Source organism: Ammospiza nelsoni, chromosome 1, assembly GCF_027579445.1.
Source record: "Ammospiza nelsoni isolate bAmmNel1 chromosome 1, bAmmNel1.pri, whole genome shotgun sequence".
In the NCBI taxonomy this organism is placed as follows: Eukaryota; Metazoa; Chordata; class Aves; order Passeriformes; family Passerellidae; genus Ammospiza; species Ammospiza nelsoni.
In genome coordinates, this window is record NC_080633.1 from 84,880,079 (window position 1) to 84,903,444 (window position 23,366).

A 23,366-nucleotide genomic window follows, 5' to 3' on the forward strand; every position below is an offset into this window, starting at 1 on the left:
GGAAGTTGTTTAGAAATTGAGGAGGGAGCAAATGTCTATTCTCTCCAAAAAGCAACAGCAGGGCTGCCAGAAGAATTAGACGTATGAGCTACTAGATTTGCTGCTTTGTGCACACAGGGGGATTCAGAGTTAGGGTTTTCTGTACCTAACCTACAGGTATTTCCATTAGTTAATACTCAGAAATCTGTCATTCTGCAACTCAGCCCTCAGTTTAAAACAACTCACTAATGTTTTTAATTACTTTTTAAGACTGCCAGTAACATTCTACCCAGACTTATCCAAAGGCTGTCTAAAGGGCCATGCTTTCCAGCTGAAAAGGGTCTGCAGGGAAATTTAGTACTGCCAGATACCCAGTGTATCTGTTCTTTTTTTCAGTAATCTGTTGAAAGCTAATCTTCATTGAAAGCTAATCTTCAGTATCACAAGTGAGGCATTGTCTGTGACAGAAAAAAAAAAAAAGACCACTGTCTCTACTCCTGTTGCATATGCTATAAATATTCTACAGATCCCATTTTGGAGCAAGAAAGAAAAGTGGAAGCAGGTTTTTTACAGTCACTATAGAGAGACTATGCATCATGTTGCAGAAAATAATAAACTGATGGAATAAAACCAGATGCCTTAGGCGTATTCAACTTCCTGACAAAAATGCTTATTACTATTACATCAGTCATTCTACAGCTTGATCCAGAGAGCTCGATCCCAAAGAGGTGGCTGTTTTCCTCACATCCGTTTTTCCTCACATCAGTTGAATTAAGCTGCCATTTGGAGGGATTTCACACAAACCCCTCCCTAGGTAGATCACATGGTGTACCATATCTATCTGAAAATAAAAATACTTTTGTAGGATAAATGTCATAAATGTACAACTTCATATAGATTGTTTTAGAAAATATTTTTTTTTGTCACATCAATTTACTCATCTCTGTTTAATTCTTGACTAGATATCCTGAACTCCTTTTCTGTTCTAGATGAGCAGAAAATCCTGGCATTGTCAGTGGTTGACCTGAAGTCAATCAGTATCATATTCCATGATTTCTCACAATCTCTTTATCTGATGCCAACTACTATGACAAAAAACTAAGTGAATACTCAAGTTTGAATATGAGGTTCAAAGAAGGGGAAAAAAGCATGCACATTAACACTTTCTGCACTCAGGAATATCCTAAAACAAACTACTCTTTCCTACTCTATTGCTATATCTTGCATTTAAGAAACCTTAGACACTGCACTATCAGAGGGGCTGAAATACTGACTAATGGAAGGGGTCTGACATCTGTCCAGCATGAGACAATGTTCTTGAAAACTCAAGAACCTTGTTGGCATGTCGCAGTATTCATTAAAAATAAAAGGCAGTAATTGCTTTTTCATAGTAACAGCTGTTGGATTGTGAATTCACCAAGAAAACACATAGCAAGTGAAGCAAATGCCAGTACCTAAGGACACCATATGCTAAAAGGAGGATTCCCAGATCATATAGAGGTAATGAATGGGCTATTGCTGAGAGCCAAAAAGGAATCCCACTGAAGTATGTTTTTAATATATATTATATCATTATAAATTTACAACAGAATAGACACTGATATTCTGGTATTGAAAGCTAAGGACAAAGTAACCTTGCTTCTATTAGTCTGATTTAATCCTTGGAAATGAGCTCCACATTCCATCCCATTACCAGTTTGGTCTCAAGACTAAATAGAGAAAACTGCCACTTTAGAGATGCTCCCAAAGTTTGTCTTTCTGTATAAAGTTTATGGTCCCCAGCTGCCACAATCTCAAAGATAATCTGTACTTTGGTATTTCATGACAAAAATTTGGCATTAAGGACAGTCAACTCAATATCATATATTACTAAATACAAAGAATATATACTTGTTTTTTTGAAGTGAAAACAGTTCATATGTTAAAAAGGCTAAAGAAAAGGTATTTATGTTGCCTCATAAAAAGATTCAAAAAATAAAATCCCTAGCTTTTCATAGCAGTGTCACCAAGAGACACTGGGCAAAAATTACCACTCTATTTCGTTATAGCGTATGGCCTCTAGTGCAAGCTTTCATCTCCTCTAGTGCAATCCATCTCCTTTCACATCCCTTCAAATCAAAACTGTCAAGTGAAACCACCTGTAAAATCTCTGCTTTTAACTATCCTTTCCAGTCAGAGGATCAAATCAAAATTCCACATACTTCAAGGATCTAAGATGTTCAAGACACATGTGTTGTTACAAGCAGCAGCCTGCTTTTGAACCCCTCCCTTCATGCCTTCACCCCTTTATTTCAACACAAACCTGCAAGTCAGCATCTTTACCCACCTATCTGCCACAGAAACTGGCACAAAAAGCAGTAGGAATCTGAGAGCTGAAAATCACAACTGAACTGTGAGTGAAAAAGTAGAAAGACAGATTTCCTTCTCATGTCACCTTGGGTGTATCACTACATGTTTCTTCAAATATAAAATCCAGACATGTGTGCCACCTTTATTTTCTAAAACAACCTATATGAAGTTGTATATTTATGATACTCACTCTGTAATAGTATTTTCATTTTCATATAGATATGGCACACCATGTGATCTGCCTAGGGAGGGTTTTGTGTAAAACCACTCCAAACAGCAGCCTAATTCAAACTGCTAAGTGTCTCGCCTCCTTCATTTATCCTCCCAGGGCAATGACGGAGAAACAATTTCCGTAGAGGGACCAGAGCTCTGTTTTGCTTTTCTTGATCTTGGATTTATATTTACAGCTGATCATCAGCAAGTCCTGGTAACTGAATTACAACAGCTCCTCTGTATGCACTCAGCAAGGATGTGAAAAGAAAATGCCCCCTGTGCTACCATCCCTCACGCCCAGAAAAAAAAAAAAAAAGAAAGCAGAAAAGGAAAAAGGAATTCTCCCTCAGAGCCAAACCTCAGCTTACACAACATGAATCAATGCATCTCTTTTGGTCAGATTTCATGGGATCCCAATGCCACAGAAATGCACAGGATTTGCCTTGCCTATGCCCTGTTTCTTTTAAACTCGCTCACGCCCTCCCCTCTGAAGTGGGTTTATAAGAGGGAACACCTGTGTTATCTTTGAAACACTTTGGCCAAGAATAATCCAGCACATAGAATGAGGCTCTTTTTACACCTGCCTGCTCAGCACAGACACACGTGTAGCCTGGCTGAGTGGTCAGAGCCAGCAGCAATGGGCCAGCAGCTGAGTCAAAGCAGTGGCTTGGCAGGGCGCAGACTGACAGACACAGCTCGGCACGAGCAGGACAGGGGCTTGAGAGGTAGGGGTAGGCAGCAGGAGAAGCACAGTGGAAAAGGCAGATTTGACAGGGTATGAAATGCATTGACGGGAGCAGGCGAGGAGGAGAAAGGCTCCATGGCACCTGACCTGTGTGAAAACGTGCAGTGGAACGCTGTTAAGGAGGAGCTATCTGCAGGGCCTTCCTTACAGATTGAAGGCTTACAACACCTTTAACGTGCATTTCTTTATATGCCTCCTCCTCAGCAAGGCTCTTTGTCCTATGCCATGAAAATCCAAGCAGATCTCAAACTCAGAGATAACATAAGCCTTCCAGGTTTTTACTTCAGTCTTCAATACCTCCATTCATGTGGGTTAAAAAAACAAAAGGATTTTGTCTGAATGCTTAAGCCATATTTCCCAACAGCTGGATCTGTTGGAAAAATCCACTGTCAATGTCAAAAAACATCAATTTGCTCATCTGTTACCAATGACTACTGTGTGGTCAGGGTCCAGGACAACACTACAATGAAAGGAATACATAAACTAAAAGACATGCAGTGAGAAACTGTTTCTCCTTTCTTTGTAGCAGGGCTGGACTGGACTGAATTTTGCTTGGTATTATTGTATTTTAATTTAGTGTTGCAATCACAGAACTGTGTGACTGCATCACCCACGTCCTATTCACAACCAGCAAGAGGCAACACAGACACAGGAAGGTATTCTCTGTACAGCACCTGACTTCACACACTTGGGACACCTGCAGTTACACCTTCATTTGCAGAATTTACCTGTCGTAGGGACATGAACTAACTGCACTTCTGATCTGATCTGCAAGGAAGTTTTATAAAGATATGTTAGGCCATACACTAAGGGAAGATAATTCTCACTGCAAATACAACACAAATGTTTTGCTGAAAAAAATTAAAAAAAAGAAGATTTTTATATATAAACTTTGGATGTACAAATAAAATTTTTCAAGGGACTCCTCTAACTTGTACCTGAGGTGTTTTAGGTTCAGCAGCAGCAAAGGAACTAGAATAAGGATATAGGAGGCATCAAACCACACACATGCAATGATTTCTGGGCTACCTCTCTCCCAGAAGATGCTGCACTGAAGCATCCAGGTCTTTACACAGAAATCCAAAGATATACTTTACTTCAATCAGCCACTTAGAGGTGGAGTCTGTTTTAACCACAGTTCCAAAGGACATAAAATTTGACAGGATATGCATACACCTAAGTAAACAATTCAATCCCAAATGCTGTTTCAGGTCATGCCTACATGATCTTAAAAAGGTTTGTTCTGCAGACTCCTTAACTGACCTCACTGGCTCTTGTACACAACGCCAGCTCAGGGTTGGAGACCAAAGCCTCAGACAGATTATCCCTTCCAGACTAGCTCCCACACTCCCCAGATATTAAGTTATCATAAATTATAAATATTTTCTCTGTCTTAACCAGCCTTTTAAAAATTACTATACAATTTATGTTAAAATACTGTAGGAAAGGTTCACATCTCACAAAAAGTGTCTCAAAACCCACCAATTTAGACTGAAATACTCCTGATTTACAATTGCATAAATTAGTGAAGAGTGAAGCTTATGGTTGCTTTCTTCCTTATACATGCTCTGGACAGGGCTCTGCCTCAAAATTACAGGAGAGTTATCTGAAGCTTTGCAGATCATTCATGTTGTCATTACCACATGTCACCCAGGCTATCAGGAAGCACTAGAAAATGAGGCACACTGGTACAAACAAGTTGAGGAGAACTAGACCAAATAGGTCCCGAATATCTAAGTCCTGTTTATAAAGACAACATAATTGTTAGACAAGTTAGAGACTTTGCTAGTGACAAAGGCTCACATTAAACTGCTGTATGGGGGAGATGCTAATTTCTTTTAAGAATGTGTTACATTAAGTAACAGATTTTTTAAAAATTAAAAAATATTCCAAACACCAAACCTGTAGCTGCTCTTTGCCTGGTGATCACAAAGAACTGCCTAATTCTCTTCCTTTTCCATCCCAGCTGCTACACAACAGCAATCTCAACCAACACATCAGCTATGCAGCAGAACATTTTTAAATCCCTACTAGAATGGGATGTACTGTCTGGAGGATTTACACCAAACTACTCTGTTTTTCCATTAATGATAAATTACAGTTGTGTACAAAGATGGAAAAGCAATTCCTTGCCAAAAGGCAACTAAAGAATCACACTCCTTAATTTCCTTGAAAAAAAGCTACCAGAGGGTAACCTCTGTTTTTCCTTTTCCCAAAATAAACCCACCCCCATGCTTGTACTTGGAACTGGGTAACATTATATGGTCTTCACACATATGCACTATTCTACCAAGGCACTAACATGTCAATTAAAACTTGATAATGTAACACCTCTATACATACACATGCAAATACAAGCAATATCTGTTTTTTTTCTGAGAAGTTATATGAACTCAATGTTTTTCCATATTTAGACTAATATAGAGAGCCACTATGCAATCCAAAACTGCCTATGCTTTTTTGGGAGTTGGGGGAAGGCACTTCGTTACTCACATAAAACTTCATTGACTATAACTTGTTCCCTTTCACACAGATGCTTAATTCTTCAGAAAAAAAAGGAGGAAAGATCTAGTTTAGTTGCTGGGCTGTTGAGCAGAAAAGAATTCTCAAATGAAAACAGTTGTTTGAATGTTTCTTCTTCATCCTTTCCCAGAAAAAGAAAGTCAGAGCTGTAGACCTGTCCTGTGCATCCCTCACTGAAATAGCCAAGGAGTTCGTGTCTAGAGAGAGCCTTCTATCAGGATTGTCTTTCTGACCCTTCCTACACCTACTGAAAACCTCGCTGACAGCCCCAAAGCTTTAACTTTTGACTGACCTTCAGTCAGATCTGGTACTGGAGTGGAATTACCAGAGGAGGATAACTGAGTAGGATACAGCACCTTCATATGTTAAATCACTGCTGCGTGGGCGTCCAGACATGAGTCTGGAAGGGGTCCATCTGGGGATTTTGTTGTTTAGCTTTTATTGGGGGATTAGATCATAGTCACTGCCTCAAAACACCACAAACTCACTTTGTGCCCGTGATAAGGTTGTGACTAGTAAGCAGACTCACACTTCTCAGTTGGAAGGCTTGTTTCCCTTCCATAATAAGGCTTTTTTCCCCAATCAACAATAACAACAACAACAACAACAAAAAATCACAAAACCTTTCAGTGACATTAGGACGGTGGTATGCATACATAATGCTTCGACCTATCTGTACCATTTTGTATCTGTTTATACTATAAAATTGAATCATCCTCACCAAATTGATAAGCTTATAAAAAACTAACCTGAACATGCTCTTCAACATGGAGAAATGGTGACTTACAAAGCACATTTTTACATAATCATTAGCTTAAGATATAAAGAAATTAATTGATTTTCAATATGAAGTAAAGCCAGACTCCTCAGCACTTTTCTTACAGCTCTCTTACCCTTTTTTCTCATGATCTTTTATTTGGATTTTCCTGCTTGGCTACCACTTAAATCGCATCATCTCATAGTCCTTGGTCACATTCTAGAGTCCCATCCAGTTGTAATCTCAACTACTTCTGACAACAGTCAATGGTTGATACCTGTTTATATTAAAGGTGAAAATGAACGTAACTCTGGGTTTATGAATGATGCCCTTATAATGTTATTTGCTTTTCCACAGATTTTTTTGTGGTTTTCACTTTGTAACTAAATACTGCCAGCAATCTCCTTGCCTTTTCAGTACTTTTCGAATTGCATGTCCTAGTAGCAAATGGTGCGCAATAACGACAATTTATAGATGCAGCCTGTACTTTCAATAAAAAACAAGTTGCCAGTTGCTTCAAAAATAAAAATCCTCATGGCTCCATGACTTTCCTTTGAGTCACGGGTAAAGAGCAACTAGATGCTAGAAACTCTGAATAGCCCACACACCCACGCTTCATGCGCCCAAAGAAGATCATTTCCCAGCAGACACTTGTGGACTCATTGCTAACGATCCAGCTGCTAATTTAGCATCTGCTCTTGCTCTCGGGTTACCAGCAGGTCCCTCCCTACCCTACAACCCCGCTCTGAATGGGTCGTACTCACGCACAGCTTTGCTTCTTTAAAATACATGGGTATATTTAGCAACAGTAAGCGACTTTACACGATAAGGAAGAAGCACGGTTCAGATTAAGTAGGTAAATAAAACCCAATCAACTTAATCAAAAGCAGGTTTCATAAAACAAAAGTCTTTTTGATTTGGTCATTTCAGGGAAAATCTGTAAGAGGGATAAAATCTATAAAACTTTATCTGTAAGAAAAAAAAAACCTTTTTGTTACCCTCCCCCTTCCCTAAAAGACAAATTGCTGCAGTTTATTTAAACTAGAATTTTTTCACGAAGAAGCAAAAACTGTAGAGATATGACAGGTATTTTTGTTGTATAAAGTGAAAAATCTCATATTTTCACAAGGGTACTTTTTTTCAAAACTGAATTCAGTCATTAAAACATTAATTTTCCAGTAAAGCTGAAAGCAAACTGCCAGCAGTAAAGTTCTGAACTTTCACTCAAGACTAAGTTGGTTTTGTAGATAAAAAGGTCCCTGCTGTTTGCATACTGCATTTAATTTCATTATTAAAACTGAACTTCCTGACTTATATAACCATATCATAAAGTTACACAATATTCACTTGTTTTGATTATTAGGGAGTTCTGAGTTGGGGTGAAAAAGGTAATATACTGAAGTACTACAGCAATAGAACTCTGTCTATTCAATCTGTACATACATATTTTGTCACATTTTGACAATGTACATGCAAATTTCACTTTGTGATAGAAAAAAATAAAGGAATGAGGTATTAAATGCTACTAGGAAGGGAAAACATTTTCATGGTAAAAAATAAGTACATTATCACATACTCAGTTCTCTCAAAGTGTTCATTGATGTACTGTTCTATTATATTTCTTTATGTAAAAAGTAATAAAGATGGCACATTGTGAATTACAGACTGATCTAAGCACAGAGACATATTCAGACATAATAAATGAATTGATGGTAATATTTAGATCTGTATGCAGAGGTCATATGGCTTGTTATCAGTTTTATGTAATTACAAAGGCATAAAGTAGGCAATTCGCTGGTATTGTCTGAGCTTGAAAATAGCTGGCATTAGATTAAGTGAGAAAAAAATTATAATTCTATTCCTGCCTCTATCCTATCTATAAGCATAAATCAATGGGTGTAGCTGTTTCTTATAACACACTGGTTGTAAAATTTATATCTAAACATGTAAAACTTTATGACTATTACTATGCTATACAATTTAACTTGCTATTTCATGAATAACATTTTTTCCCTTTTTTCTTCTGCAGGACAGTAATTCTCAGTGAAGGAAGACAGCAGAGAGAACTGAAAGGTGTCAGGGAAAAAAATCCAAACAAGCAGCTTGAGGAAAGCAATTTATGCAGCTGTGGACTTCAAAAACTTCCTTTGAAAACTTTCCTTTATAAATGCCCTGCTATGGAAAGTCAGTTTGTGACTTTCTGGCCCACTGTCATTGTAAGGACAATTTTAAAAGACCAAAGTGCTGCTTCAAGTGTGGGGAATCAGAGCTTTGTTGAGAGATACAGGCTTGCAGACGAGACCTGAAAGGACCAAGTAGCACAAGACCAAGCAGAATGTGGCTGTCAGATGACAAGCCGTGGCAAAGAAAACTCCTTCCAATGCTTGTATAATGCAGCCCCCAAGCAATGATAACTTTACTCCAGATACAAATTCAAGGACGCAGTTCTCCTCTTCTATCATGCCACAAAATTAGAAACTTGCTAGAAAGAATTAATAAAAAAGACCAGGAAAAATTGACTTCACTAACAAGGGACAGTTTCATTTTTTCCAAGTGTTTTTCCAAGTGAGGTCTATTTACCCTGAGCTCCCAGGAACATACATGGACTTTCTGACAATTAAAAAAACAAAAAACAACCCATGAAGATTGAACTCCACCGCTTGTGAAATCTGCAGGCAACAATGCCAAGCCAGAGAAACATGCTGACTGTGCTGTACAAGCCAATAGAGAATTTTGGGCAATTTTGAGTCTGCATCAGGTGTCAACACGCCTGCACCCCACTGTGCAGCAATAAAAATTATTTTCCTCACCTCTTACCTTCCACATGTATTTCTGAGGAGCACAGCAGTACCAATCCTCTATATATAAGGAGAGTTTAATTGGTGAACACGTGGTTTCCCCTGTGTACAGAAAATTTTATAATCTATAAGCTTGAATGGTCTGTCAGATCATTATCCCCATAAAGCCATCCATGACTGCAACATTTGTTTGAAGTAAATAGATTGCAGAACAATTCTGGAAAGACTGGCACAGCTGTACGACTCAGTGGACATGCTGGCTGCAGAAGCAAGGTCCCACAGGGTAGCATTTATTTCCAGTATTAATCAACATATGTTGCCCAAATAACAGTTTTCCATCTGTAACTCAGTGAGAAATACGAACACATTAATTCAGAGATATGCTGCCATTTTCAAAAATTCCTAAAATAATCACATGTTTCCTTTTAAATGCCAAGAGAGCCTACCAAACCAGCAGAACAAAAGAAAAATCTGTTTCTTTCTACAAGCAGTAAGCTTGCTCTCCCTTGTGCTACTGATCAGTAAGAAGGCTTGCTGCCCAGACCACCTGCATGTGTGCGAGACTAGAGCTGTGCAGGAGCATCTGCAGCCTAATCCTTCCTCACATCACTCCCAAGCAGTTCTACAGGTACTCTTCACAAACATCACACAAAGAAGCCTCCAAAACAGCTTCCTGTTTTGGAAGAAACAGCTTCCTGTTTTGGAGGACCTCTCTACACCCACAAAATTTAATTCCCAAAAATTGAGGTATTTTCTGATAAGCATTCTGATAAGCATGGAATAAATCACAGGTAGCTCAGCAGGCATGAAAGTAACATGAAGTCTCCAATTGACTTTTTTCCTGAAATTTTGTAAGAAAAACTATCTCATTGCTGGAAGATAAAGCAATATATTTTTAGTGTCTTAAGTGCATCCCTATAGTACAGCCAAAGGTTACTGAACTTCCTTATTTTTTTCCTACACACAGCAATGCTATCCTGTAAAAGAGAAACAAGGGAATATATTCCCCTCATCAGTTGTCTGGATGATTTGCTTGAAGGGTTGATCTCTACTGCAGGCTGAGGTGCATGTCCTCTCAAATGATCGCAGAACAGAGCTCTCTGCTCCCAGACATTTTATGTAGCCTCCTATTCACATGTGGCACCAAAGTTTTGCACACAGACGCTGCTTATACAACAACAGCCTGAGTTGTTTGTCCTCTAACAATACAGGTGAATGGTAATTTACAGTAAAAAAAAACCCTCAAAACTCTTTTCAGATACATCACTTTAATTAAAAGATAAACTCATGCCCTTAAAAAAGAAATAAGATAAATTTTATTTTAAATGATAAACCAATATTTTCAGTTTCTTTCCAAGTAAGTTTAAGCTAAACTGTACAGTATGAAATAGTTTCAGACATTTTTTCTTCTCTATCACTTCAATACCAAACTTAATTTAAAAATCTGAAATTATTCTCAGGTAGCAAATTAGTATATAAATAATTGGCAACTCACCGCAAGCAATATTTCTTTTCAAGTAACTCTTTATGAAAATGAAGCAGCACGGGGAATTTACGGTGCTTTTTATGGCAAGAAATCCATGGTATCTGTATAAACAGGTTTTATACTTCAGGCAGTTTTATATGTGTAAAGTATTTTCCAGTAGATCTGGATCTCATTTTTAATAGGAGAAAGTGTGGTATTTAACCACTTGAATGCAAAGAGATTTCATTCCAAAATAACTATGGCTAATTTGAGAATACTCAATAATAAACAGCAACTATATACTTGAGCAGAACTCCTAAATAAGACTGGTGCAATGGAAAGACAAGCTGTAGGCTTTATAAAAAAAATATGTAAGCAATATCTAATGTTGCAAAAAGAATAAGTGAGAACAGAAAAAAGTGACCTCTGTATCCTTAACCAGTATGAACAATGTCCAAGAGGTCTTTAGCTGTAGAATACTGGTGAAAAGATGGCATTTTGAAGTTTACCGTCACATAAAGAAAATCAACTACAGAAGGAACACACAGAGGAATGTACAGACTGCACTCGCTCATCTTCACCTAAACAACCTCCTCCTTTTATAATAAGATACCATATTTTTGTTACTTTAATATGAAACATAAACCTGAACTCCTGTAAAGCACCAAGATCAGTGTGCATCCACAAGTATTTTCCTGATCTGCCCAACTAAAGACCACATTGCTGTACAGGTCAAATAAATTCATGCTGCTTCAGAGCAGCTGATCAAAGTCCCATTTTCAATTTTGCATTAAACAATTAGCAAGTGCTTTTGCTTCTCTTCATTCTCTGGTAAGTACAAGCAGACTCTTTGACTCTGTCTCAAGAGAGTCCAGTAGACTGTGGGGACAGACAGACTCCGAGTCTGCTCAGTCCTTAGCACTCATTTTGCACAATACTACACTAACAGCCTTAACAAAACTTTAAAGTGGGAAAAATGAAAAAACAGAAATGCTTCTAAGAAAAAATTAAAGTCCTTGTTTGTCTTATATGGGGCTGGAAAATAGCAAATGTTACAAAAAATAGAAAGAAATACTACATCTGAGTCAGGAGAGGGAAGGCCCTGTATTTTGATCCTGGTATCATGTGCTAAAATCACCTGAGACATTATTTGTGAAATAGAGCTACTAAAAGCAAAGAAATCAAAGAACAGCTTGCACCCACTGATAGCAAATAGCTCCAAAATTCACAATTTGTCTTCTTCAGAAAGAATTCTACACCACAAGTACAATCAATTTTCTCTAGAAGAGTTAATATTTGTTGCAGAAAAACTAATTGCTCTTTCAGGAGGTATTCTCTTCTTTCTTACAAATCCATATAAAAGCTGGAAGGGGAATTCAAGTATTTGATAGGAAGTTAGGAAGAAAAGCATCTTTACTGTTGTCACTCTACTGTCAGCAACTTTACTGACACCATGTCATGACATTGTTTAATCATCAATAGAGCTGTTCTAAGGTAGTATTTTCTGAACTGTTTTATAAAGTTAGTACAATCTATAGGACTTGAGGGAAAGGAAAAAAACCAGCCAATTAAATTTATTACTTAAAACTGCAGTGTAAATTTTTATCCTTCTCCTACCTACACAGGTAATTTGGAAAATCCACAAATCTCTGAAATTAAGATAAAATTCTGTTAGGTAATGACTCATGTAAAAGGTGATTTCTTTCAATTTTAAGTTTGATCCTGGGCCCTCTGTTCATCACATACGGATATGTCTGTGTTTGTCTCTCAACAGAAAAGCTGGGTTTAATCAGAAGAAGCAATTCTGCACTAACACATTATATTTCAGAACAACAGACTTGATCAGAAAACAGCAATCTTTGACTTGCTAGTGTAAGAGCAGGAATAAAAATAGCTTCTGGTTTGCAAAAGACATGAAGGAGTTGGAGAACGATTTCCTGCCACACCTGGTTGCTCCCTATCATGCCTATGTCAGTCTGGCTCAGGTAAATCTACTCCCACACACAGTCTAGTGCTGGGCAATTTGCATCTTCCCTGCGAAAATGAAGGGTTGGGGACTCACAAAGTGGACAATGGTCCCAATTTGTCCCCCTCAGAACAAGTCACTACGCAGGGAATGAAGCAGCAAAACAGACCTTAAGCCATATAAAATAAGACAGCAAAAAGACTGCATGTCCCAGAAAACACAGAGTAATGCACATCTGGCAATATAACATTATTTTAGCATGGGATGCTGCTCTGTGTTGCTGTGACATGACTGAGTGACTCTCCAGTTCAGCAGAGAAAAAGAAAAAGGTAATTAAAAGCAAAAAAAATTAATAACTGTGTTAATTACAACACTGTCAGTTTAAAAACATGGTCTGACCTAACTGTAGCTGTATTTAATGAATTGAGAGAGTCAGTCTTAGGAGTGAGCACCTGAAGGTGTCACAGTACCAAGATTTTAATCATGGCACAAGCCAAAGTCTGGCCCAAGAAAGCCCTGTCCTAGCAGTAAGTGTTCCTCAGAACGACCACAAGCAACATGACCAGCCCCCTTAGAGCAGAGAAAGCCGTGTTGACACTGAAACGTGAGCTGTACCCCCAGGGAAAGCAGCAGTAATTTATTTATTATCCATAAAAGAGTAGGCTTGGTTCCAAAAGTACCATGAGAAGTTATTCAAAAGAAAAAAAAAACAAAAAGAAAAATAAAACCAAACTCAATACCACAAAAAGAAACAGAAGGAATCTGGATTTGTACCAAGATATTGCCTCCTCAACACCCTAAACCACTGCTGAGACGTTCAGAAATAAAGCACTGCCACGGGAGCAGATATTGAAGAAAAGCACAGAAAACGTTTTTCCTTCCCATTTGTCTGAAACTGTTTATTGATTTTGGAGAGCAGACGTGCCATGCTTGCTGTATTTATCTAGGAGGTATTTTTGCTGTCTATGCAAGATAATGACCTCAAACATAAAAAGTGCAGAAAAGAAAAATCATCTAAGCAGAGAAGTAAGAAAAAAATTAAATAATATGTTTTTTTCTATAAAGTAACTTGGAGTTTTTATTTATCTTTTGGAACTTATAAAAGCAGGGAAAAAGTTGTTATCATAAACAAGATAATGCTACACAACAAAAGATGAGTGTTTTAAAGGGTTTGAGTAGAATTTACTAGTTAATTTTCTCTTACATGAGAAAACTGCCATCATAGCACCCAACAAATCTCCAGGGTGAGCACTGAAGAATGCCCACTGTGGAATGCATGGGGCAAGAAGGAAGAAATGAGCTTTTAAAACAAGTCATCTAGATAATCTAAAACAGAACTTTCCTTTTGTGTCACTGGAGATGTTGGCCTTGACTGAGATGATTCTGTAACTGGTGGATTTACATATACTATAGCATGGGGGGCTCCACACAACCTTAGAGGACAAGCTCCTGCTCAAGCCACCACCACACCACCTCCTGGCATCACGCAACACAAATACAAAGGAGAAACATTTCTCCCCTCCCCTGCAAAAAAACCAAGGACCATGCTTTTTCAGAGAAAAGAGGACCAGCAGACTAACAGGAATGACCGTTGGACTTTGGAGATGGCAACAGCTGATCATCAATGGTGTGTTTGTACTCAGGCACTTGTATTTTACTGTTCTTTAGTCTAACCAAGGCACTGAAATATTACCAAAAATCAGTAATATAAAGAGGTTTTATATCATCTTACTATGAATGGTAACAAGAATGTTTATTGCAACAACATTTAAAAATTCAGAAAGCATCTCATCAACCATTGTTATCCATTTTAAATCTGTTTGTGTGGGCTTCAAAAAATAATGTCATTAACCCCTGCTTACTGAAAACTAACAATTTTAGTTCCACTTCACAATAACACCCAGTAACAGTCAATGAGATCAGCATGCATTTATATAAATAGAGCCTAACACACAGGAAAGAAAAGTAGGCATGGCAAACAGAGAATCACACTGATTGTTAGTCACTCTTGGTGAAAACATAAAGTAACACTTATCTGATTAAGTACTTTTGGATTGGTACTTGCCTGTTGGAACCTTACAGTATGGCTATATTTAGAACACTGATAATATAAAATGTAATTTTCTTGCTCAAGCTCCATGTCAGAGGGATGATTTTGCATGTTACCCATTTATTCCATTGAACAAAGGAAGTTTTCACCGTTAGCACCACAACACCAGTGCAGCTGAGGAAGACCGTATTTTCTCTAGCCTTTGAGTCACTAGTAAGAGCTTGCTACAGAAACACCAACTACAACACAGTGGCTTCAGGAATAGTGAGGCTCACATCTGTCTGGCTTTTCACTCAAAGGGAAAGGAGGACTCCAAGCTGTGGAGTGATCCTAGCAATCTGGTGTAGTAAAAGCTACTGCAAGTTTAACCCTCAGCCCTTCCTTGTGGATCCTTCAAGGATCCACAGGCAAATCCTTGAACATGGGTTTTCTGTAAGAGAGTTCCCTAATTACCTGGTTGATTATTTAAGTGAGGGATTCTCCACCACACTTTACTGAGCTGTTCCACTTTGCATACACCACAGCAACATTGAGAGGAAGAGGCAGAAGATGTCACAGACCAGCCTTGAATACTTATGCACAGGTCAGCCACATTTAATAAAAAGAAGATACTAGAGAACAAAGAACCACACCTGAAAATGCAGTCTGTCTACTGCACATCTGCAAGTACCTCTGGCCAAACTGCACCACGTCATTTCCACCTTTCCTACCTGCTTTAATGATGCTCACCATGTCAAAAAAATACTGTACCCAGGTTGCATCATTTTTTGACTACTAGAGAAAGCTTTGTAACCCATGTTTCATCACTGAAACCATAAAGGAGACTGAGAACTCTTTTCCATACAACACATGCCACGGAACACACAAAACACAGCATAATATACAATTATCATGTTGAATTTACAGGAATAAGAAATTAATTTTATGGTCCCATAGACACTCTGAATCTGGAAGCTATAATGAGAACAAAAGAACATAGAAAAACCGTCCCAAATCCATTTTTTTCCCTTTCTCTGGTTATTACAACTCTGCACAAATGCAGAGCACCTGAGGCAAGCTTATTAGCTGAGGAATTAATAAAACTGAAAAGACATGGTTTCTGGTATGAGGGGACAAAAGTGGGTATGAGATGCTGTGCATCAGTGCCCTCAGAGCACAGCCATGCCACACAGATTTGTGACTTGCTCCTTAGCACGGGTCCAGTCCCTGCCTCATCGCTGACACTCTCATGCTGAAACTATGACAACAATACACTATTCCCATCAGTTATTTAATGATAAGCAGCCTGACACACTGGGCAACTCACAGCTCTGGAAACACTCTCTATAATAGGAGGATTCATACGTTAATAAGAGCTGTAATTCCCATGACCTGGAAATGCAGTCATTTCTAAACAATCCTTAAATCATAATTTTAGCTGGAAACATGGATTGTAGGTATTTTCCACTTCCCAGTTTCTCATGCATAAACTGGCTTAACCCACTATGGAAAAAACAATTTCTAAAGGCCCGTCATTCTCTTAGAGGCAGCATTAAAGTGTGAAAACTGTCAATTTTCATGGAAATCACAATGCCAGAGCAACACAAAAAGCTGCAGTATACAGAACACAGTTGTTGCCAGAAAATCAAGTGTTTGCTGATGCTAACAGAGTAGCTAAAGCCCATACACAGGGGAGCACTTGTTAAGGCACTGAATTGCGATTCAGGAGGAGTGAGGTACTTCCCTAACTCTGTCACAGGCCTCCTGGCTGCTTTTGGAGCTGGTCATGTAAATGTGTTCACAATTCTGCCTATATAAATAATATGGAATCTTCTACATGTATATCTTTAAGCCAAATTACTATTGTTAAGAAGTCTTCATAAATGATTGTGAGATAATTCAAGTCCGTGACAACAGAAGTCTACATGAGGACAGATGATTAAGAATAAATGCACGTATTCAAGAGAACTCTCATTCCTTTGAAGGGAAAAAAAAATCTTTCATTCTGGCCATAAGCATGCATTGGGTTCTGAATTGCTTGGCAAAAAGAAATTTACCACACATTAACTACACACAAAGCAGCCATGTATTTATTGAACTGACTTCAATATAAATATTTAGGAAGTTATTTTCCTTTAAGGGCCAGCATCTTCTGAAAGTGTACCCAGGAGAGCACTTGAAACTGGAATTAACGCCCCCTTCTCCAGTGCAGCCTCCTGACATTGACTGTTAATGGTGTAGCCAGCCCAGGCGGGATGGTAAGTAAAATCTGTCCTATCAAAATATTCCTGCAGAGCACGGAAATGATTCCATGAAGACTAGCAATTTGACCAAGATGTAAATTTATAGGAGCAAAACCTGAAGAAAAATGAATCTGAAATTGCAAGGGAAAGAACATGAACGGCAACTAAGACAGGTGACAGTAAGAAAGAGAAGGTTCAGTTTTGTCTAACGGTGGCAGGAGCGGCATAAAATGGCAAGATGAAAAAATATAAAAGATTCCATAGGAACAAAATAATGAGAGACAACTGGGAGATGGGGAAAATCAAAACAAATCCAGAATATTTTGTTCAGTACTGAAATTAAAGAAATTTTAGAAATGAAAGAAATTTTATAACACCTTCATTTTCTACTCTGGCAGATTCTGAAAGAAAGGAAAAGGGGGAAAAAAAGGAAAAATAAGATATGAGAAATAGGAATTTAGACTTCAGAAAGAACAGCTGTCAGGACTGGATTGCATTGCATTTATCTCGCCATTTGGTTTACCCTTACAATTAGTATCCTTATCTTCAGCAATCCTGAGATATTAGTCATGACTGAAAATACAAATCTGTTACAGTATATTAGCTCAACAGTTACATTCATTTGGAGGTGCCAAACACAGAAAAAAATTACCCTGTTTCATTCTATGCAGTAGCAAGAACAATTTTTCTGTCTTTACTACCAGAGTTTTATTTAATGTGATGTATCTCCACTGACACAGAAAGAAATACTTTGGGCCCAGACTGAGAGGAAGACAGGGTTAATGTTGACTGTGGTGCCAGGAAAATGCAACACAGAGAAGCTCCCTGTCTCAGGTGGACACGTAAGAAGTGCATTGAAGTGAAATCAACTGAATTCTGCAGGAGTGGTCCAGATACAAATAATGAAACAATGTGAAGGCCAATGCCAAAAGCACAAGTGTCAGTTTTGCAACTGGTCAAGGCAGCAATCTTGAAAGTTGCGACCATGCAGGGATAGAACAAGGGGGAATGGCTTTAAGCTAAAAGAAAGGAGGTTTAGATGAGATAGTAGGAAGAAATTTTTTACTATGTGGTAAGACATTAGAAGAGGTTGCCCAGAGAAGCTGTGCATGTCCCATCCCTGTCAGTGTTCAAGGCCAAACTGGATGGGACTTTGAGCAACCTGGGGTAGTAGAAGGTGTCCCTGCCTTCAGCAGAAAATCTGGAATGAGATGATTTTTATGGTCCCTTTCAAACCAAACCACTCTGTGATTTTACCACGCTGCTACTCTACATTTCTGGTTGCAGTCTTTGCCCTTTGCCATTCATCACTTTGCACATTACACATCAATATCATATAAATACAAAATATAGAAAACCTTACAAATTGCTCAGTTTTCCAATTAAAAACTAATTACATGTTGTTTGTTTTTACCCTAAATTGTGCAACACCTGGAGATGAGCTAGAGTATGATATAACTGGTGTTACACAGACTACGAGATGTGCTGTGCACAACAGTGCTCTCCAGGCTTTCCTCGACAAAATAAAACCCTAAACACAATATTAATTTTTTAAGCTGGTTATGCAGTTTTACAAAGTAACATGCTTAACTATGTGTAGTAGTTATAAAATAGTAAGGAAAACTTTCAATGAGTTGAGATGTGCAACTTGCTCTGTAGCTGGGGATTTTCTTTCCCCAGTTCTGCATGTAAACATTACTAATGTTTCACATCCATATCTGACTTCCAGAGACACTTCAATCCAGCAGGGAAGGCACTCCAAAACAGGTGTGCTAAGATGTGCCTGTATTTTTTAGTGCCATAAGGCCCTGTGAGATAGCAAAGGAAGTTGATGTACAGAAAATAAAGGTCCTACTTAAAGAAAGCACTCATAAATCCAGTTGAATACAGAGGCTTTCCTCACATTTGCCAGACTCCAGAGGAAGCTTTTCTGTGCTCAGACACAGGCACGAAGATGGATCCATAAACTGCTGGCTTTTATGGGAGATGGAGATGACTTCAGTGGACAGGGAAGATGCTCTGGTCTTTGCAGGGCTCCTAACAGAGCAGAACAGAATGGATCCTTGAGCTTGCAGCGCCATTTATGACCAGTGTATGTCTGTCATGATAAATTATGGTCAAAAAAGAAACCAACTGAAACACCCAGAGAAGATTCTCTCTGTTCTCCCTAATGAAACATGGGTAGATACTAACAGAAGGATACTAAAGAAGTGCATTTGTCTTTTAGTATCCATTGCATAATCACAGAGTAAATTGTCATTTCTACTTTTTCTACTGGTTGTCTTACATTCACTTTCGTAAATCAAAATAACTGCTCATTAAATAAAGCATTATGTACTCAGTAAAGCTTCTAAAAAAACTTATGACTAGCAATCAGTAACAATAAAATTATTGGTTTTGAAATGTGCAATTTTTTTTGAAACTAAAAAAATTGGAAAAAACCCTGCAACACCAGCACAAATTGCAGTTTTTCCTTTGCTATTTAAAATAAACAAATAAACAAAACCAAAAAAACAAAAGCCCAACAGTATCCTTCATTTAAATGTGTAATTCTCAAGGAACTGTGCCGTGCAACACACACGATCAATTTATCTGTATAAGCACACAGCAGAGTGGCTCTACCCTGCACAAAATGATACATTAAATTTGTTCACTGTTTAACAAGGGAGAGTCACAATATTGCTGTTAATGATTTACATAGAGACAAAACAGTTCTGCTTAAATTTTGTCAAAAATTTTGAAGCTACGGCCATTTTAACCTCCCTTTCATAACTGCAAGCTAAGCCAATCAATAAGCTGGAAATGTGTATAGCATGTCTCCTGCCATGAAAGGAAGGTATTAATGTCACAACGGCCTGAACAGCCAGAGGTCCTCAACCACACTCCACAGATGCAGTTCATGTCTGGATTTACATGGAAACCAAAAAGTACAAAGCTGTGCACTTCACTGACCCTAACAGATTTCAACACTGAGTGAGCAAAATCTGATTAGGGATCAAACATCCACCAGTGTCCAATATGGATGATAGCAACTGAGGGAATTATGAACCATTCAGTGAAGTCCCCTGCTAACAGCACAGACACATCCAGGCTGGGAAGGTCTGACTTGCAAGAAAAGGCAGCAAAGAGTAATTCAAGTCTGAAATGAGCTCAGATGAAACAGGCAGTCACCTCTTGGTGCACATGACAGTGTTGCCATCAGCTTCCACATGAGCAGATTAGCACCCACACACTTTGTTATACAATATCACAAGTGCATCTGCACCCTACCATTGGATTCATCTTCTTGAGCCATGTCAGGAGCAATATGACTGAAGTTAATGCAGTTACTGTAACTTCTGTTCATACATGTGATTTCTGAATCTGGCTGCGGACAACTTTACACAGATGAAACTGTTTACAAAAGGATTCAGGAGTTTTATTCAGAAATGCCCCCAGGCCCCAGTGGTCCTCTCTGAGATGCATCAATGACATGGATTCCTATTGCAAATTAAATTTTTTAATGACTCTTTGGATTCATTAAAATGCTGGACACCCAGCAATCAAGACAAATTTTTAGTCAGCACTGCATCTGAATTACTCTTCAAAGCACACGTGTAAATTGGCACCATAGATCTCCTCTCCATCAGGATTTTAGAAAACAGCTATACTGTTACATCAACTAAATACAGAGAAGGGAGGCACCTTACATCTACCACCCTTCCTTTAGGTTAGCCTAAAAGCTCACGATCAAACAGGCTGAATTTCATCTGGAAATAAGCATTTTATTTACAAAAAGAGCAGCAAGCTATGTCCTACTCTGCAAGTCAAAGAAACATGGCACACACTGTTTCATTACCACAGCACTAGCACTAGCAATGGCATCTTTTTTTCACTCCCTGCTCCCTGTACTACTTTCTGTGTACACTGCAAGGTTCCCTATTAAATACAAACTAAGGAAATGAAACTGAACAAAACTACTGTAGCCCACTAGCATGTACTTTAGATCTATTTCCTAATTTGTTGAAAATAAATTTATGATATAAACATTAGAACTAAAAATAAAAAAGCTGCTGAAGCAATCACAGTCTCTTTCAGCCTGTACAGTGTGAAGTAGAGCAGTAAATTGCAGCGAGCAGACAGCACAGCTCTTAAACTTGCCCAGCTTTTGCTCTCACAAAAGAGATCACTTAGGACCTCATCGTGCTGCTGCTCTCGTCGTTTAATTAACGGACTAATAAATTCCACTGCTGGCATATCTTCTACTGTCTGTTCTCTTGAAAAACCCCTAACCCTCCCGCGGTCTGCACTCGGGCTGACCGCTGCTTAGCAATAGTGCTGCGAGAGCGGTGCTTGTCACCAAAGGCAGGAGGGACTGGCAGCAGTCAAAGCGGTCTCCCACCAAGCTCGGACAATTTTGGGCACTTGTAATTCGCGGTTGGCAATGCTCTTCCTTCCTCTGCCGCGGCCGTGCGGTGGGGCTGAGACCCACGTCTGGCACGGCTGAATAAACCTTTCAAAGGCTTTTGGCAGCTGCGTCCTACCGCTGGGGCAGACGGGCGCGTGGATGAGAACTCTGCGGCCGCGGGGGCTCCCCGGACCCTCCGTCGGACGGGTCCGCCCCGAGCCCCGCCGCGGCCCCGCCAGTGTCCCTTGCAGCCCCGGTGGCCCGGGTCGGGAGCTACAAGCAGCGGCTGCCCTTCGTCCCGCAGGGCCGCTCCGAACCACCCCCTGGAGGGAGCAAGCCCCGAACCGAACCGGCTCTTCGGCAGCGCCGGCAGCCGGCCCGGGGCGCCCCGCCCGCGGGGCAAAGGCGCAGCAGGCACCTTCTCCTGCTGCTGACCTTTTTGCGCCCGAGCTCACCGCCCTGCCGCCCCCTGCTCCCCGCCGTGCCCCCTCCGTGCCCCCTCCGTCCCAGGGCTGTGCTCCGGGCGGCCCGGCCGCCGACACCTGCGCGCCGCTCCGAGCTCGGCGCCCGGAGGGAAGCGAGACAGGCGGGACGGAGGGAAGGCACCGCGGCCCGCCGGCCAGCACGGCCGCTGTCGCCGTCCGGAGCCTCTGCCGCCCGTGGGGAGGAGCGGCGGCCGGTCCGGCCCGGGTCCCGGCGGGAGCTTACCCGGTGGGGGGCTTGCTGGCCCCGGGGCGCACGAGGGTCTCCATGGCCGGGCCCCCTCGCCGCTTCTCAGAGGACGGGCCAGTGCAAGACGCGGTCCCGGCAGCGGCGAAGGTCGGAGGCGGGGGTACCGAGAGGGAGGGAAGAGCGGAGAGTTCAGGAGCGAGAGCCGCCCTCGCCCCCTCCCTCGCCCCCACCTCCCCCGCTCCCCGCCCCGCTGCCGGGCGGCACTGCCCGGGCCGCCGCCGCCCACGGCTGCCCTGCCCTGCCCTGCCCTGCCCGGCCCGGCCGCGGGTGAGGGTGCGGGCGGGGATGCGCTGCCGGGGCGGCCCCCGCCCGCCTTACCCGGCCGGCAGGGAAGCCACGCCGCGCCGCGGGCCCTGACAGCCGGGCTGCCCGGCCGGACCGCAGCCGGGCACGGCGGGGCGAGAGTCAGGCGGCGGAGCTCCGGGCGCGGCGGGGCTCGGCCGGCCGCTGCCCGGGCAGCGCGGAGTGCGGGGGCGCTGCGAGCCGGTTTCCATGAGACTGCCCGGCACAAACGCAAACACGGCCGTCGCCCCCGCGGGCACTGCCAGGGCGGCCGCCCACGCCGCCCACGCCACGGCGGGGGAGAGGAGCGGATGGGGTAACAGGCGGGGGAGAGGAGCGACAGACCGATAAACCCCCCGCCGGCGCCAGCTCCCAGGACCCTCCTCTGCCTCTTCTGCCACGAACTTGGCAAACCCAGTGCTTGTCAGGCGAGTGTGCCCGAAACTGAGCCGAGCAGAGGCTTTTCCTCAGCCTCACACCCTGAGCAGCCCTGGCTCTGCCACCTGAGGCCTGCTTCTCGTCACCTCTGTTCATACCGGGACATGTTTTTCTTCTCTCGGAGGCGGCACAAACAACTTTTAAAATTAGCAGCGGCTGTGGTCAGGGAGAGGGGCTGGAGGGCCGTGACACGGCAAGGCAGGATTCTCCTCGGGTTTTCCTCCTGCGGAGCGAGCCCAGCACGGCAAAGGCAGCCCCAGTGCCCGGGCGGTGCGGGGCGCACAACGGCACAGTCTTCGTAGAAACGCGGGAATCGCGTAAAAATCTGTGTGTGCTGTTTCAGGAATATCCCCCCTCACGCCTTTTCCCCAGAATATCGACTGCTACACCTGCGTGCAAAAGCAAACCCGTCTGGAGGCGGGAAAGTCTGGCTGGCACCACTGTTGTGTGTGTCCTGAGC

At 41.2% G+C, this 23,366-nt stretch overlaps 1 protein-coding gene across 5 annotated transcripts in view; it reads right to left on the bottom strand.

Annotated features, from left to right (window-relative positions):
• COBL (cordon-bleu WH2 repeat protein) overlaps nucleotides 1-22,333 on the bottom strand; it is a 156,314-nt gene extending 133,981 nt beyond the window's left edge. For all 5 annotated transcript variants that reach the window (XM_059469673.1, XM_059469667.1, XM_059469690.1 and 2 more), the window contains exon 1: nucleotides 22,163-22,333. In XM_059469673.1, the coding sequence (XP_059325656.1) occupies nucleotides 22,163-22,206 (44 nt within the window). In that variant the 5' untranslated portion in view covers nucleotides 22,207-22,333. The remainder of the gene's footprint in view (nucleotides 1-22,162) is intronic.
• Between the last annotated feature and the right edge of the window lie 1,033 nt (nucleotides 22,334-23,366).